We start from the raw sequence: 17,282 nt of genomic DNA on the forward strand, positions 1-17,282 counted from the left end.
AGGAAAACTAAAACTATGGATTGCAAAGGATCAAAACAATGATGTACAAAAGTATCAGTCAGGAGAAGAGTACAAAACCCCCAGCATTATTTATATCGACAATAGTTGGAGAAAAAAAACGAGACATCAGAATAACATTATAAAAATGGAGGTTAGACTGTGATCAGAAACACTACTAACAGTGTTGAAGGAGGTGAAGAAATTTTCATTCTCCTGGATTCTTCACATGCCTCGGCTAAAAAGTAGGGTCGTAAGAGACGCGTCTTTTTTTCATAGAAAACACCCAAGTCTAGCTAAAACCTCCCAGAATCTTCCAAAAAATGTAAACCTGACTCAAAAACATTTTCTGTTTTTGGTTTGTTTTACAAACACCATTAAGTTCTGACCCAAGCTGAGAGTAGAGGTGGTACAAGGCTGAAGCCTGCGACCCGTACACAGAGGCCTCAGTACTCTTTGCAACCGTCAACCATTCGATTCCCGGCCCATTGACCTTTTCCACGTCTTTCCCCTCTCCCACAAAGCCACTTTAGTCTTGATTCACAATCAAAATAAAGACCACTTGAGCAAAAATATTCTTTAAAATCCCCAAAAACCTTCAGGTGTCAGCTAAAAAAAGTGAAGATATAGAGGAGTTTCATTTTTCAGCATCATTGAGACAAAGCACACAAAACCCACAGTCCAGAACTAAATTAGATAGTAAGCCTGTAAAGTGACCTGGGAAGGACTCTGGACAAGAGATGTCATCACAATCGGGATTGATCTCAAAAGAACTTGCGAGGTAAAGTGGTCACATATTGTCAAGTAAGAATGGTGATGTGGGAAACCAACAAGAGGGGCTTCAACAGAGTTTTAAATTAAGGGTGTGCACACTTCGGTTATTGCACTGTTTCCATGTGTTTGGTCTTCAGCTGAATTGTACTGGCTGAATGCCATACTATGTAAAAAAAAAAAAAAAAACATGTTAAAATGATTTATGATGTTTAAATTCCTGGCGTGCACTTTGGAGCAGCTGGAAGTAGGAGTGCGCCGATTGCAGTTTTCTGGCCGATCTGGCCAATTTTGGTTGATACCAACTTTTTTTTTGTCTGAAATGTTGCTAAATATAACAAGAAAGTTGCTGAATTGGCAATATTGGAGTGACTATTAACTGCAAATGTGCAGACACGACCTGGTCGGCTGGTCCGTCACTCAAACCTCTCTTACAGGAGAGGAGAAGAGAACAGAGGCTGATTTTTAGACCTTTGTCAGGGGATAGCAATGCAATTATCGGCCAATCACTGATCTCCCAGAATTAAGGAAATTGGCACTGATAAGTGATCAGTGCACACCTGCTTGTTAGCACTGTTGCCTTGCAGCAAAAAGGTGTACCTCTCGCTCAATGACCTCTCACCAATACATTGATGAACGTTCCAGTTTACATTATGTTTACATTACTTAAGATTGGTACTTTGACATGTGTACAAATAGTAGTAGAAGACAGTATGTCTTAGGAAGTCAAGTCAATGACCTTGACCTAGAGAAAAGTGTCCACAAAGTATTTAAAAAACCCAAACAGCTGTTCTCTAATTCCTAAATACCATCAGTGACAATATTAAAACTTAAAATAAACATTAACATAAAATACTGTACTACTGTATCTTTTTTGGGGAGAGGGCGGTTGTGCGGTTCCCCATGGAGTGGGAACCGCACAATGGAGTTTTTCATCTCAGCAACTTTTACCACAGCTCAGAGGAGTCCACTTACCAGTCCGGAACATGTTGATATGGCGGCCAAGGAGGCTGACACGTTGCGAATAAATCCCTGATACAAACAGTGGTGGAGCCCCTCATCGCCTATCACCGTGGAGATGCCGTCCGATCTGACCGTCTGCACGGTGAACCCCGGACCGACCACAGAGGACGGAAGCAGGTCCAGGTACATGTCCTGCCCAAAGGCAGACAGCCGATAGTGCAAGGAAAGAGACAGGGACCTCCTGCTGCGACGGCCTCTCCTGGTGACATCGTGCGTCAGATATGTGCCATCAGAGTCCACCTCCACTGGTGTTACAAACACGTAGTCTGAAGGAAAGGGATGGACAAGTCAAAGAGATCCACAGGAGTATGCAGTCATGCAACAAACACAAAGTAGCACATAATTGCTAAATGGCATGAAAATTATACACAGGTTTTCATCCATCCATCGTCTACACCAGCTTTTCCTTGAAGGGAAGCAGGATGGGCTGCCTGGCACCCATCACCAATGATCACACAACTCTTGAGGAGCTGCAGAGATCCTCAAGAGCTCAGGTGGAAGAGTCTGTATACTGGTGAACTATAAGTCTCCATTCCACAAATCTGAACCAGTAAGAGGTGATGTTTGCAGTTTGTCACAAGCCATGAGGGGCAGACACCGAACTTGGAGTAAGGTGTTTTGCGATCATCTCCATGAGAAAACATGATGCTGGCCATATCATGTTGTGAGGGTGCCTGTCTTTGGCAAGAAAAACTGGTTGGAGTTGATAAGAAAAGAAAAAAATGCTGGAGGCCAACAAAGACTTGAGATTAGAGGTGCAAATCACTAATTTCCTTAATTTGGTGAAGTCAGCGATCAGCTGACACTGACATGAGAGACCGATCTTATCCACCGTTCCTATCTACATCCGCAAAGGTCTGAAAATCAGCCACTGTCCCCTTTTGCTCTGCCATGAGAGAGGATTGACTGACAGACCCGCCCACCTTGTTGCATGCGCAGTTAACAACAGTCACCCCATTGTTGCCAAATTTGCAATTTGGTCTCTAAATTTAGCAACTTTTGAGACCAAAAAAGTATCGGACAAAATCACATTCAGGAGGTGAGTTGTTTTTTTTTTTAAGATTGGTTATCAGCCAATGCAACCCTACTTGAAACTGCAAAGGTGATAGAGACACACACCAAAACCCTTGCACCTGTGTAAAGCCTGAGAGGTGAGGGATACAAATTTTCACTTCACTTTCCTGATTTTTACTTTTCCTTCCAGTTCAGATAAAATCCCAATCAAACACATTCTGACTAGACAAAACTCAAGGTGTGTGAATTGTCTCCTGTAAACCACACAGTCCATGCAGCACATAGATACGCAAGCACATTTTTTATTGTTTTCTATCTCTTTGGGGTAAATCCTTCAACACTGCGTGCTTGGGACTAAGTCAGAGTGTGCAAATCGTCTGCACAGTTTTTACAAAGCAGATGTAAGGATTCCCAGAAAAGAGAATCCTTACATGGGTTTTGCACCAACTGCCTCTCAGACTGAATGGAGCAATGGAGACATAACGTATCTTAACAGGGGGTTGCTGAATTTTTATTGCACAAGCAGCTGGGATGTCACCCAGACAATAAGCTTGTTTTCACTTCAGACTTTCTCTTTGCCACCACTGAAGCCAGCTGTACCCGTCGCTTCATTCCCATTTGCTCTACAACCGTGGAACAGTGCCAGCTGGGACACAACATCCAGAGATGCCAAAAGACAAGCACTCACCATAATTTAATCCGTGGCTATGGCTGGAAGAGTAGCTGGCCGTAGCAGAGTGGGAGGCGTGTGTGCAATAAATGTGCAGAGTCTGCAAAAAGAGGAGAGAAAAAGCCATCAGTGGACAGGTAGCAACAGGTTGAGACCAGAGCTGGAAACTGGATACCATAAATAGGTGATGAGTGAAGTTCCCCTGCTGCAATGTGAGTTTTACACTTGAGTTTAATTTGGCATCACTTTTCAACACAATGAATGAAAGTCAGTGTGAAGCTGCTGCAGAAAAATGAAATAAAATAAAATAAATAATAATAGTAATGATGTTTGTTTGTCTATGTTCCAAGTTCGCACGTCCTGAGAATAAAGGTGAGGAAAATAACTCTTGCCGACATGCCTTAACGATGCTCCAAGTCAAGAAGGTGGAGAGAAACTTGACTCTGCTGCAGCCGACCGGCGGGACGGGTAAAGTCCATATCAGTAGAAACAGGCAGTCCATGATGATGGCATGCAGAGCGGACACCTCCGAGGTTACCTCCGAAAAAAGCGCAAAAGCAACAACAACCTGCGGCAGCGCATAATGCAGTAAACTCGCATTGTTTGGTGGCTTCGCTCCGCTCTGAGCTTTCAGGTGAAGTCAGCTGGCTGTAGCGGCCGGTCTGGAGCGCTCATGAGGGCGTGTGTGTGTGTTGGTAGTGAGAGTGTGTGTGTTTTGATGAGGAGCGGACCGCAATAGCGCGGGTTATCAAGGGGAGAGGCGCTAACTGAGAGCTGCGCTCAGTTCGGTGTGCTGGATGAGCCATAAGTCAGCTGCAGGCAGCCAATCAGCTCGCAGTATCCTTCTGCCTCGCGAAGATGAAAAGGAAAGAGATTCTCCTCATGGCAACGACAAACTCTTAACGCTGCGTTCAGAGGCAGCTCGGAAATGTCTGTTTCGAACGCTAAATGAGAGGATAATTACTTCAAGGGCTCCTTTTTCCCTACTTTTTAGACGCTGAATCAAGTTGAGGAAATTCGTGTGATTTACGTTCTCGTTATAAGGTTATTGTAAATGTTTCACCTCGTCTAATAATACGGAAGTTACTGTGACATTTTCCGAAAACTAATTCACTAATTCGAACGTTTGTATTTCTGGAACATGAAGTAGATATTAAACTAGAACCATGAAGGCGATGGACGGAAGTCCAGACATCCCACCGCGTAAACAAGAAGAATTTATCCTATGCTTTTTCGTTCAGGATGTTACTAAAATAAATAAATAATATTGTACTTAGTCTAGTAGTCAGAAAGTACAGAACTGCATTATTAATTCTATAATATATCAAATAAAAGTGCTATCAAGAAAATAATAGTCTTTTTTAATCCCACAGTGGTGAAATTCACAGCAGCACAGTAACAATATACAGCCAACCGAATACAAAAATATCTAAAAACAATATAAACCAGATAATAGTGAAAAGGAAGATAAAATAAGATCTGGTAGAAACCAGAATATCCAGGAAATTTTTAACTTACAAGATACGTACATAGTACATTCTTTTGTACAAGGTTATATGTGAAAAATGGGACTAGACTTATTGTTTATTTAAATATTGCACATAAATATAGGTCGTAAAAATCTTACACTTTAATGCGGCATCCTCATGGTAAAACATGGTGGTGGCAGTATCAGTGGGTTACCTTTTTTCACCAGGAACACTGAAGCTTGTCAGAGTTAAAGATAGACAGTAGGAAACCCTGAAAGAAAAACTGACTTCAGACCAGAGTGTTCATCTTCAAGGAGGACAACAAACCCAAGCATGTAACACCAGCCACAATGGGTTGGATTAGATCAAAGCATTTTCATTTTAAAGTATTAAAAATGGATAAACACTTTAGTGTCGTAATGTTTGTTACTGCTTAAAATGGAGGGTTTAAAAAAAAAAGCTTTCCCCAAAATGAAACCATGGAGAACAGAAGGAGTGCTTCTTCACCAAGCAAGCGTCAATGTGAAACATACCTTAATAGAATTAAATGTTAGCGTAGAAAACAACAGAGGTGACTGGAAAATCAGCTTTTTCTCCATAAAGATCAAAGACTCTGTTTCAGACAGAAACCTTGTCTGAATTCTGACGTGTATAAATGTCAGATGATATTCTCCATGTTTCGTCACCACATGCTAGAAGACTGCATGAACCCCCCGATGACACATCAGATCCAGACTGATGAAAACTCATTGTAGAAAGAAGAAGAGCATCAAAAAGCGTACTCAGAATTTATTGATTGTTACGAAGCGAGCTGGCCCCTTTATAGACCGAGCGCACTTTATAGTCGGGCCTCAAGAGTTCCTAAAAATCCAGTAATGAAATCAACTGCAGGTCATAATAAATAAATCACTTAGCACCGAATAAAACAAACAAAAAAAACCCTCTAAGTTAAAGCGCTTCTTTAAAAACATCCTCTGCACCTTTAGCTGCTATTGAACTACTGACCCAGTAGCTGCCAGTTTTGTTTAAAATCTTGGATGAAACTATGTCAGCCGCTGCTGACTGCAATAAAACAAAAGGACATACAGTATATCATAACCCAGATTGAAAAGCCATGGGACTGTTCTTTCTTTCCGTCTCTGGGTTCAGACCTTGAAGACAAGCTTTTCTCCAAATGTCTTCTTGTTGAACTGGACCATGTTTGACTCCTCTTTGGATTCTGTCTGCATTCGTTGATTGTTTCATTAGTTGTACTTTATGTTGGCTCTAATTTGTATTTCTTTCTAACATGCGCTCTAGAAATAAAGCTTTGCTTACTTACTCTGTCTAGAACGGCGGGAAGAACTGAAAAAGAAGGAGAAAAGAAGAAATTTGCATATTTAATGTTTTATATGTTTTGGATTAAAGGTGCAGTATGTAACTTTTATAAAACATATATATATATATTTTTTTTTTTACATACTTGTTAAAACCGTCACAGTGTCATTATGTTCAATATGAGACAGATAATCTCTGAAAAGATTCATCTCCTCCACCTTCTGCTTGGGCTACTATTACTATCTGAAAAAAATGCACCGCAGCCGACCAAAAACAACCAGTCAGAGCCAGGAGGAGGGTCTTAAAACTGCCACTCATTCTCATGTACGTGCTGCTAAACTTTGCTGATGGCAGAGAAACAACTAACCTTTACCTGCTGTCTATTTGCTGTCACTGGTGGCCATGCTAATTAACCTTCACATTTATGACAGGCTGTGTAACAGGGAACAAGAGGGGGAGGGATGGAGTGGATGGGCACCGCCACACGAGATTGTGATTGACAGCACTAAGACCCGCCTCACTCCTCTGACTGGTTGTTTCCAGACAGGGGGAAAGCAGAGGAGCTCGATTTTTTTCACAGATCATTTGTTGCAAATTATACCGTCACAAAATGGAGACAGTTTAACAAATAAGTTAAAAAATTTTTTCTAAAAGTTATATACTGCAGGTTTAATAAAGTCTGTTTTGAACTGATTTATTTCCTCCTGAGGTTGCACAAAGTAGAAAAGATGCTCTCTGTATTATGACAGGTATTGACGTTACTCATCATATTTACCGATGACTGCATTAAAATTCACAGCAACTTTGGAGATTTTCACTTCCAGTTGTTCTTTTTAATCCTAAGTCTTAGATTGTTTGACCAAACTCAATGTCTGAGTAGCTGCATGGAATTTATGAGCTCTAAAAAATACTCAGTGGCCATGTTCGACACACCGACTGTGCGCCGTAATATTCTGTCCTGCCCAAAGTTTTTCTTTCCATGTGCAGATGTCCATAATGAAGTGGGGAGACGTTTAGGGCAAGAGGCATTTTTAAGTGCAGCTGATGTGGTTTCTGACCCAGAATCTACTTTAACTGTTGTGGCTCTGTCGTTCATCTGTCTCTCTCTCTGCAGAAATATCTCACATAGCGGTGGCTACTGATGTTTTTATATCCAAAATCTGAATAGTGTTACAAATTGGCACACTATAGCTTATTGCAGCGTGCCACGGTGTTGATAGACGACGTGCTTATTTATGGGACACTAAACCAACTGTCTGAAGCCCTGAGCCGTCTCTTCTTTTTCCATAATGTCTTTGCCCAAGTTGAGTTTTTGAGTTACCAGCGCCTGTCAGACCTGTCTGATGTTTGTTACCCAGAAGAAATGTGACATATCCAGTTGCAGCTGGAAATATAAGTACCTGGCTTTTCCTGGCCAGGGATGGAAACAGACTTTAGGATTTAGAGCCCCCAAAACCCCCAAGTCTCCAGTCCTAGGAACAAGACAATGCAGGGTGGGAACAGGGTAGAGTCCCCACTGCGACAAACTGATAGTATCTAAAGACAACAGATTTTATTTAACATAAACAGGGTAACATAAATCAATCAGTCTATATACTTTATTTAAAGAGCACTGCATGTCAGTGGCTCAAAAAATGGAAGGATAGACAAAGAATATCTAGAGACATGCCCATCAAAATGATGAAATTAAATCAATGTTTTATCTCCTTGTGACTTAATTTGATCAGATACAGGTAAAAATACCCAGAAATTGTACTGAAGTAAGAGTAGCCCAACTTCAACATCTATTTACTCAAGTAAATGTAAAAAGTATCCCCTCGAGAAAAGTCAGTGAAATAGCCGTTCGAGAAATCATTTTGAGATGACATGAGTTCTGTGGCGTCAAGGTGAAAGGAGCCATGAGAAGAATCCAAGATTTCATGGTGTTTTACAGTAATTGAGATAGAAAGGAAAAGCAACGTCATAATAGTATCACTACAGTATATTGCAATAGCATGATCTTGATGATTTTTGTAAGGTGGCGACCCCAATACATAACTTGAAGGATTTTTGGTTTTATATCCTTTAAAATCTTTGGCTAAACCTGAAGAAATGCTATTTTTTTTCTTTGTCTTTAAACAATATTTCTAAACTCTTTTTTTCCCTTCATACATTTCAATACTTTGTGTACATTTTGTTGGTCATTGGATGTGATTGGTCAGACAAACTGCCCTCTGCTGTATCCAGTCGTTGGAATGTGTTAGTCTATCGAGGTTTGTGACCCAAATGTTACAAATTGAAATGCTAGCAAGTTCAACAACTTGTGGGCAGTTTCCCTGTTTTAAGGAAAAAGACTGACGGCTCTACAACGTCAGGAACATGATAGGTTTGCTGATGATTTCTTTCTCTTTTTTTTCTGTCTGTGATCTTTTCTGTTTGTTTAGCCTGTCACGAGCCACGTCTTGTTTCCAGCACGTGTTCCAGAAAAGTACCCGTCCGACACACGGTGCCCCCGTGCTGTCCTCTTGGCCTGCATCCTCTCTTCATTTTCAGACCCAGTAATTTCATTTCTGCTCGAATCGGTGGAGTTTTTGAGGTCAATACACAACTATTTATCTGTTCTGGATTATTTTTAACTGTGTCGGTGGTTGTGGTTATTTCCAGCTGCGTCCATGGTGGCTACGATGGCGGGCATCTGTTTGCCTGCCACTCATGTCTTGCTGTTTGTTGCCCCATGTAACCTCATCCATGTGGATAGAAATAAACAGACTTTGGGCAAACCACGCACAGGATTTGCATGTTTGCATGAGTGTCAACGTCTTGAAATAACAAAAGTGGATTGAAGGTGCTTTGAATACGTCCATATTTGCCGGTGTCACTGAGTACCTTCGCAGTTTTGACCTTCTGGAGGAAATCTCCACCCTGGTCCGGCATCAAACACATTGGAGCGGTATGGTTTGGATCACAGATGTCCCGTCTAGGATTCTGAACCAACATCTGTGGTATCAGTCATCTGAGAAGAAAACATCGCAAATAATGGCTGTGCACAAAAAGGTGGTGCGTTCATTTATTTCAACAGATTGCTCCAAAACCACAAGCAAAAAAGAAAAAGTTAAAATGTCTGTTGGATTTATTGTTATTGTACATCAAAACATATTTTCTCACACAACAGCGCGTCTGCTGTTTCTAATATTGTTCATGCAGACATGCACATCTCAGCAGGAGATGCTCCTTGCGAGACGAGTTCTCAGAACCAAGAATCTGGTTCAGTTCAGCTACTCTGAAAGAGGCAGATCGCCATGCAAACAACAAATTAGTGTTGAAATGGCAATAGGTGTTGATAAGAAAATGTCAGATAATGTTACCATATGCAGCGCATTCGTAGAGTATTCACCCCGCGTCACTTTTTCCACATTTTGTTATGCGACAGCCTTATTCCAAATAGAACTACATTGTACTGTTCATAAAACTTCTACACACAAATACCCCGTTAGGACAATGTGGGGAAAAAAAGATTTTGACTGTTGTGCAAATTTATTAAAATAAAAAAACAAAACAAACAAACAAAAAAAACAAGAAAACATTTACACTTACTTGTTGTGTTTTGTAGGTAGGTTGATGGAGGACCCAAATGCAGATTGATGGAGATGTTGAATAGATGATGAAAATAGGCCCCCAAGAAACAATGAGGCAGAAAACAAACCATGAATCCAACTAAATCCAAATGTAGAAAAACACAAGCAGGAATGGAGCCGCAGGGGAAAGAATGGAAGGAACCCTGAAAAAGAGGAGCTTAAGTACTGGGAGGTTGATTGCTGAAACAAAGAACTGGGCTGATTGGCAAACTGATCACAGGTATAAGGGGAGAGAGGAGAAAAGCAGACTGAGGAGAGGAAGAGACTAGAAAATAAATCTAACACTAAAGAATAATAGACACAAGTAATGATTAAACTAGGGTAACTCTGAATAACTGGAAGAAATCAGCATAACTAGAAACACTAAGAAGGACTGAACTAAAGTAAAACTGTAACAAGATTAATCTAATCAAAATAAGAAATGACACAGAATAGTGATGAAATTAAAATAACAAAGAAAAGGCTGAACCAAAGTAAAACAAAACATGGCTGATCTAAATAAAAGAGGAACTAAGAAACACAGAAGCAAACAAAACCCAAAACAAAACCAAACAATCCAAGATTGTGACATTATTTGGACAAAACTATATCCACCTTTTTCCCCCTTCTGATAGTAATACAGACATCTGAGGTTTAGCACCAGCTGAAACCAATCCAGAAACAGCGCTTAATTGGATTAAAGCATTTCTTTTTTCAGAACACAGACATAAACGTACTGAATTACAAACATATTTAATAACTCTGCACCAGTACAGCACATTTAAACACAGCAATAGCTTTACAAGCTTGGTCAAACATGTAAAAACAACTTTAATTTGTTCAGTCAGTGCAGTTAGGAGTATAACAGCCCATGTAACAATAAATAATAAAGAATACAATAAACGTAAATAAAACAATAAAAATAGGTTGACTGCGTTGATAAAGCATAAAAATAAACTGCAACAAACTTTTTTTCAATGGGTTCACAAACTACGGTCAGGAATTCTAAATATATTGTAAAATAGATAATAAAGATTAGAGTACGAAGTGTAGAATTAGACTGAATAGATATGCTCTTATGGATCTGGCACTTTATTTCTTTGTCACTGATCCTCGATCTAGATTTGATTTTCTATGTCGGGACCGTTACCAACATTAATATCGGATCGGTGCATCTCTAATAGTTAATTTGTTTTAATCTTCATTTTGGGTATAATCTAAAAGATTCACTATGATCACATGAGACTACTGTATGCTTTTTAGCAATAACCTGTGTTCTAAAGTGGCCAAATTAATAAATCGGTACGTTTGATTTTTGTGTTATTTCTTTGTTCCTCCCTAGAAACATCAGCCTTTCTGTGTTTGCTGTTGATACATTTCACATATTCACAGCCATAAAATCTGCTGCCAAACAATAAAAAATAAAACACACTTCACTGGATTTTGAAATACCTTTGTCATTAACATTCATCATTGCAATGAATACCACAGAATATCGCGCAAATTTTTAAACTGATAATATGTCTTGGTTTTTAAGCCTCAAGTATTCATCACTGCGTACCACCAAGCAAGACTCAATAGCAGAACAAGCAGTTTGTCATTGGCAGAGACGATCTGGCAAGCTTTTCATGGGTTCAGCCCACAGACTCAACCCGCAAATGCATTTTATTTGCAGTTTATTCCCCTTTAAAAGGGGGATAAACTTTGACTTGACTCAAATGAAATGGATTAGAAATGGACTGAACCGTAATGAACCTTTTCAGCTTTTTCCATGTATAACTCTGGTGTAAGAGCGGGTACCACTTACATAAACTGAACCAAATTAATTAGCAGAATGGTCAACTCTAGCTTAACTTTTATCCTGAGTGCCCCCCCCCACCCCCACCCACTGGACCCCCCTAGTCTCATTTTAAGAGTCCCAGAAAGGGATCAGTTTGAATTGCTCTTTTTTTTTTCATCCCACCAAGATTTATGATCTGTTTAAAAGGGTACATCTTATGCTTCCCTTTCAGTTTTGGCTCTTTTTGGTGTGGTCTAAAGCTCAAGCACAAACACACTGCTGTCTCCTAAGATTGTAGGTTATATTGGCTGTTTAATGTGGCTGACGGAAATCTTGGTTTCTCGCACTCTGACTTATGAAAGAGGGTAGTTTCAGTTTGAAGGCAGACATGCCACATGACTAATAACATAAGGGAAGGATTTTTTTACTGCGCAAATTTAATAAGGGGAGTGAGAAAATTATATGTCAGCCTATTTATCATCATGGTTCAGAGTTCTTTCTCATTTTTTCCTGTATTTTCCACAAAACGGTTGGTGTGTCGTGAAAAAGAACCTAACAATAATTGTGTTACTAATAAGCTTAATGCAGTTTTATCAAAATATTTGCTCAAACGGGAATTCTTGAACATGTGAAATACTGTGGTTTTACATGAAAATCGATCTTAAAGGGGCAGCGTATGGTATTTTCTAAGTACATAAAGCTATTTTAAAGCACAATCTAGTAACTATTAATTTTATAACAACTTCAATATGACTTTAAAGAAATTTGACTTTGTAATTTAACGCCTTGAAATTGGTTCTCTGTCTTTTTAAAAGCTCCTGCTCTTTCTGAAACTCCGCCTTCAGGAAGTCATCATGAAGGGGACGACTTGCGCATCACAGCGCAGCCCTCCCTAGATTGAAGGATTTCTCAAACAAACATGAAAGAATCAGAGCAACACTCCAGGTAGGGTTTTTGGTGAAGGAATACAATTCTACAATGATGTAAAGCTCCAAAAAGTCCATTTTTACACAATACTTCCCCTTTAATGAAATAAAAATTTTAAAAAAACATGTGAAATAACATTATATATTTAATTTCAGACATGCATTTTTTTGTCTGCATTACAATGTTATCCCCAAGCAAATAAAAAAAACTATTTTTTTACTTTGTTTTTTCAAACCAGTGTGTTTTTGTAAAACCAACCAATCGGGAGCATTTAAATGTCAAAGCATGACCAATTACTTTCAAATGCCGGGTTTAATTGCACAAAGACGGAACGGCACACAAAGCTCTTCCGAACTTAAAGGCTCCATGCCTGTAATCCTAAATAAGCTGAAGCAGGTATAGAAGGACGGATCAGCGGATGAGAATAAAGTGCATGTGGACAGTATTAGACCAGGGCAAACCACAGTTGAACTTCCTTATTAAATCTGTAAATAATAATTACTGGATGCATAAACACCACTGAAATCCCTTCACTCTTCAAAGGCAGACTTTTTTTTTTTCTTACTTATCGAGACTGACGGTCTTGTTTTGATTCTCAACGTTCTGTTTCACACATGCACAACATCTCCATAAGCTTTTTGGTGACAGCCTTGGCGTGTTGTGCCGTAGATTTATACGAGCCCTCTAGGATTTAGTTGTTTGTGTTCTGTTTGGGTTTGTTGTTTCCTCGCTGAAGAATATTGGAGCTTCTTTTTTTTTTTTTTTTCCTCCTTCTGCATTTTGGATCTTGATGAGACGTTTCCTTTCTCTTTCTACCATGCCAGACAAAATTCAAATCGGTGGGCGCCGAAGCAGCGACGTCACAAAACGCGTGTTGAAAGGGGGTCATTTGTTTCCTCCGTCTGCTTCAACACCAAGAAAAAGTTTGTTGTTGTCTACAGCGCATCAGACAGACAAGTCCCGTTTTTCACATCACCAATTTTAAAACCCCCCGTAAAAAGTTATAACTCTAATTCTGACATGTCTAATCTTCTATTCTTCTCTCTGGTATTTTATTCTTTTTGAGTGTTTTTAATTTGGGTTTTTGATGGGATCTTCGTCTTTTTGATGTGCTTTTTTACTTTTTGACTTTTACTTTCATTAATCAACAAGGAAACTGCCTTGCAAAGCTATTCATACCACTTTAACTTATGAAGAAGTTTAAAGGAGGGTTAGATTATAAAACATTATCCAAAGTTTTTAAAATCTGATATAAGACAACCACTGTTTTTTTTCACAATGGCAAAAGTACCAAGAAGACAGAGATTGTTGAAACACCATTAGACGTCCCTTTTGCAGTTTTTCGTTGATTCAAGAGGGTACTGTTCGCTTTTGTTTCATAAAAAATTACTATGTACAAAATGCTCCTGTGATTCTTTAGTTTGTTCTTCTATAGATTATGTTCTATACTTGATGTTTGAATGATTGAAAACCAAAATCAAATACCTCGTTTGTCGCAATCACAATCTTGGCCAATGAAGCTGATTTTGATTATGATTCTCTTATGAGATACATAAACACGTCCAGATGAAACCAGGAGTTTACATACACCAAAAGAAGTCTGACCAAAGTCAGACAGTTTAAAAGACAATTATCCCTGATACTGACCAAATTTATGTCAACTTCTGAATTTGAAAAAAGTCTCAGAAAAATTGCACAAAAAAAAAAAAAAAAAAAATGCTAAAAGTCAGAAAACAAATAGAAATAATTCTGGTAATTGTAACTTAAAACTAAGAGAAGGTTGGCCTGATTTAACTTCCGACACTGAGAAAAACAAATGTGTATGTGTCTCTTTGTTCGATGTATGAGAAGCGTATGTTTCTTTAAAAGCCGTATTTTAGGGTTTGACATCTAGAGGACATTTAGAGAAAATTAACTGCTTTTATAGTCAGACTGTAGGAGAAAAACAAACATTTCTTTAACCTTTGCAGATCCACTCAGGTGGGATTTCCCACTTTCACTTTGAAGTCCAGGGGGATTATTATGAAAGGGAGATGTCATCAGGTGACAGCCAGGTGCCATGAGTAAGCAGAGAGCCAGAGACCGTTTCCTCTCCAATCAGCACCTGAAATTTCTGCCCTGCACACACAATCCTGTGGAGGTGACCCTGCTGCATTTTGTTACCTTTGAAGAAAAATATTCAGGCATACTCTGTTTTTCATCATGATTTTTTTTAATGAAAGTCCTTCCCCTTAAGTTACCCTTTAGATTTAGTACTATGTATAAGTTACTGTATAAAATTAAAAGCCAATTGACGCTGACTTTCCATTGACGGCATAATTGGGCAAATTGGTAATACAAATATAAATCTGCTTAAAGGAAACAATTTTTAAATTTTTTTAAAAAACTTGTTTTTGGAATAGAAGTTTTAGAAGTGTTTTTTTTTTTTGGTTGTATCAAAGTTGGTTTAGCTCTCAAATCTGCAATGAATTTTTTTTTTGCATCACACAAGTCATGTGATCAACAACCGGACGTTACTATTGGCTAGGAGGACGATGGTGCTGCATATAGACCTGAACAATAAATCAATAAAAATATATATTGAGATAGACATGTGATAAATATCAAAAGACAATACATCTGATAGAATATGTGATATTCATTATACAGAATATTCACTGTACTCTGACTCAGAACCGCACTGCATTCTGGGGGGTGTAGGCAGAGGAAAGGATTTAGCAGTTCATCTTTGCTAGGGTTGCTAAGCAAGGTTGGTGACATCAACTAACTCACTCTTTGGTTACCTAGCAACAATCTGTTGAGTAACTTGCACAGCAGCAGTTTCAAGTTTCACCTCCGGGCCTCATAACTGCTTAAAATAAATATAAAAAAACAGCGGCGTGGATAAAACAGGAAAAGTCACACCACTAGTTTGGCTGTATTTCAGATATTTAAAATATTTACAACAAATAACTAATATTGATAGACAACTATTGAGAGACTGATAGTAAACGTTTATATTGTGATACATTTTTCAGTCGTGTCATCCATACATTGCAACATGTTTTTTAAATGACTTATTGCATATTCACAATTGTGTACGGCAATTGTGAAATTGTGCTTTAGCAGAGTATCACAAAACTTTGTGAACATTTGAAAGGGAAACGGCTAAAGCGAGCCTGATAGTAAATGATCTGCTGCTCGGTTGTAAATTTTACAGCGAATTTCTTGGGAGAACTTTTGACTGGTCCGCTCTAAAGCATGAATATGTTTTGCTCCAGCTGTAGCTATATATTGTTGTTGGAAAATGCTAGAAGATTTATCTCTGCCCCCATTTTAAAACTGAAGCCTCTATCTTTCTTCCACGCATTGTCACCCTGCTTTTATCTCCGTCCATTTTTGAAATGGACACAGCGTTCACAACTTGACGCTATCACTCTGAGCAACAGAAAGCCCTTTTTTTTAACCACACACGGCGCTCTACGTTTTGGCCAAAGAGTTCAAATGTTGTCTAAGCAGAACATCTGACCTTCTGTGCCTCCTGTTAGCCTCGCGCTAACTGCGAACAGGAGTTCTTACACTTTTCCACTCCACCGCGGTTCTTTTCTTGCCAGTCGTCTATAAACAGCAGGCGAGCACTTCCTTTAGTGTATTTTTGAACTGCGAGAATCCAACCTTTTAACTAGTCCCTAGCTAAAACTCACCCCAGGATTGTTACATTCCTCTCGGTTACACGGTGTGCACCTCTCAGATTTTACACCTACCTTTACTCAGCTCCTCTCTCCCAATGAGACGTGCGACTCGAGCTCGCTCGGCAGCGCGCGCGCGCGCGCGGAGCTTCCAAGCCATTTGAAGCCGCGCGGCCAGGACGGAGAGAGACGACGGCACTGCTTGATGGACTGGTCTAGTAAGGCCCGTGGGAGTTTGGGTTTCCGTGGCAATGCTCCCACACATGCACGCACAATCGCGTTGCATGCTCCCTTGTCATTGGGAATTCTTTGTCTGGCCCGACGTGTGCGTGTCGTCTAGGTTTTTAAAGCCTGTAAATTGAGATGCAGGCATTTCATTTCGGCCACTGAACTGAAAATACCTCGGAGGTCTTTGTCAAGACTGCGACAAATGGTGTTGGTGCAAAAATAATAAAAAAGAACTGGCATTCTGGAGTGGCAGCTGGGGGAGAACGACAAACAAATCAAGGAGATAGCATTCTGCGTCTGTTGGGGTTCAATCCATATTTTCCGCTTTCCTGAACGAAACGTTTATGTTTTTGAATAAAAGACAGCTGAGAGACATACAAGAAGACATAATAAAAAAAAGTTTGTTTTTTTTCCCCAACTGTCTTAAAATAAAATGATACAATAAAACATCCCTGAAGGACCGTGTTGCTATTGCAGGCTTAACAGCTTGAATAACTTGTGCATCTCGTCTTCCCTCTATTATACAGCTACGTTTTTCTCTTTGACGTGGAACTGAGTGTTGGTTTTATATGATGCCTTAAGCAGGTGTCTGACATGCAGGAGTTCAGTTGTGTCTTTTGGTTGTCTGGCCTACCTAAGCCTGACAATCAGCTTAAAGGGGCAATATTAAGTAAAATTGAGTTTATTGAACTGTACATTGGGTTATAATGTCGTCCCCTCAACTAAAACATATCTAGAGTGTTGATTTGATTCAAGCATGTTTGAGAAATCCTTCAATCTCCAGTGGCAACCATTCGGCTGCGCTAAACGGTTGGATGAAGCTAC

At 39.4% G+C, this 17,282-nt stretch overlaps 1 protein-coding gene across 2 annotated transcripts in view; it reads right to left on the minus strand.

Annotated features, from left to right (window-relative positions):
• adamts18 (ADAM metallopeptidase with thrombospondin type 1 motif, 18) overlaps window positions 1–4,334 on the minus strand; it is a 60,063-nt gene extending 55,729 nt beyond the window's left edge. Inside the window, exons 1-3 of one of the 2 annotated variants that reach the window (XM_028015887.1) lie at window positions 3,876–4,334; window positions 3,494–3,575; window positions 1,744–2,057 (exon numbers count right to left, since the gene is read on the minus strand). In XM_028015887.1, the coding sequence (XP_027871688.1) occupies window positions 1,744–2,057; window positions 3,494–3,575; window positions 3,876–3,977 (498 nt within the window). In that variant the 5' untranslated portion in view covers window positions 3,978–4,334. Of the gene's footprint in view, window positions 1–1,743; window positions 2,058–3,493; window positions 3,576–3,875 lie in introns of those variants that run through there. The other variant, XM_028015888.1, reaches the window with a different exon arrangement.
• Window positions 4,335–17,282: the final 12,948 nt, after the last annotated feature.

The sequence above is a fragment of the Xiphophorus couchianus genome, chromosome 4, assembly GCF_001444195.1.
Source record: "Xiphophorus couchianus chromosome 4, X_couchianus-1.0, whole genome shotgun sequence".
NCBI lineage: Eukaryota > Metazoa > Chordata > Actinopteri > Cyprinodontiformes > Poeciliidae > Xiphophorus > Xiphophorus couchianus.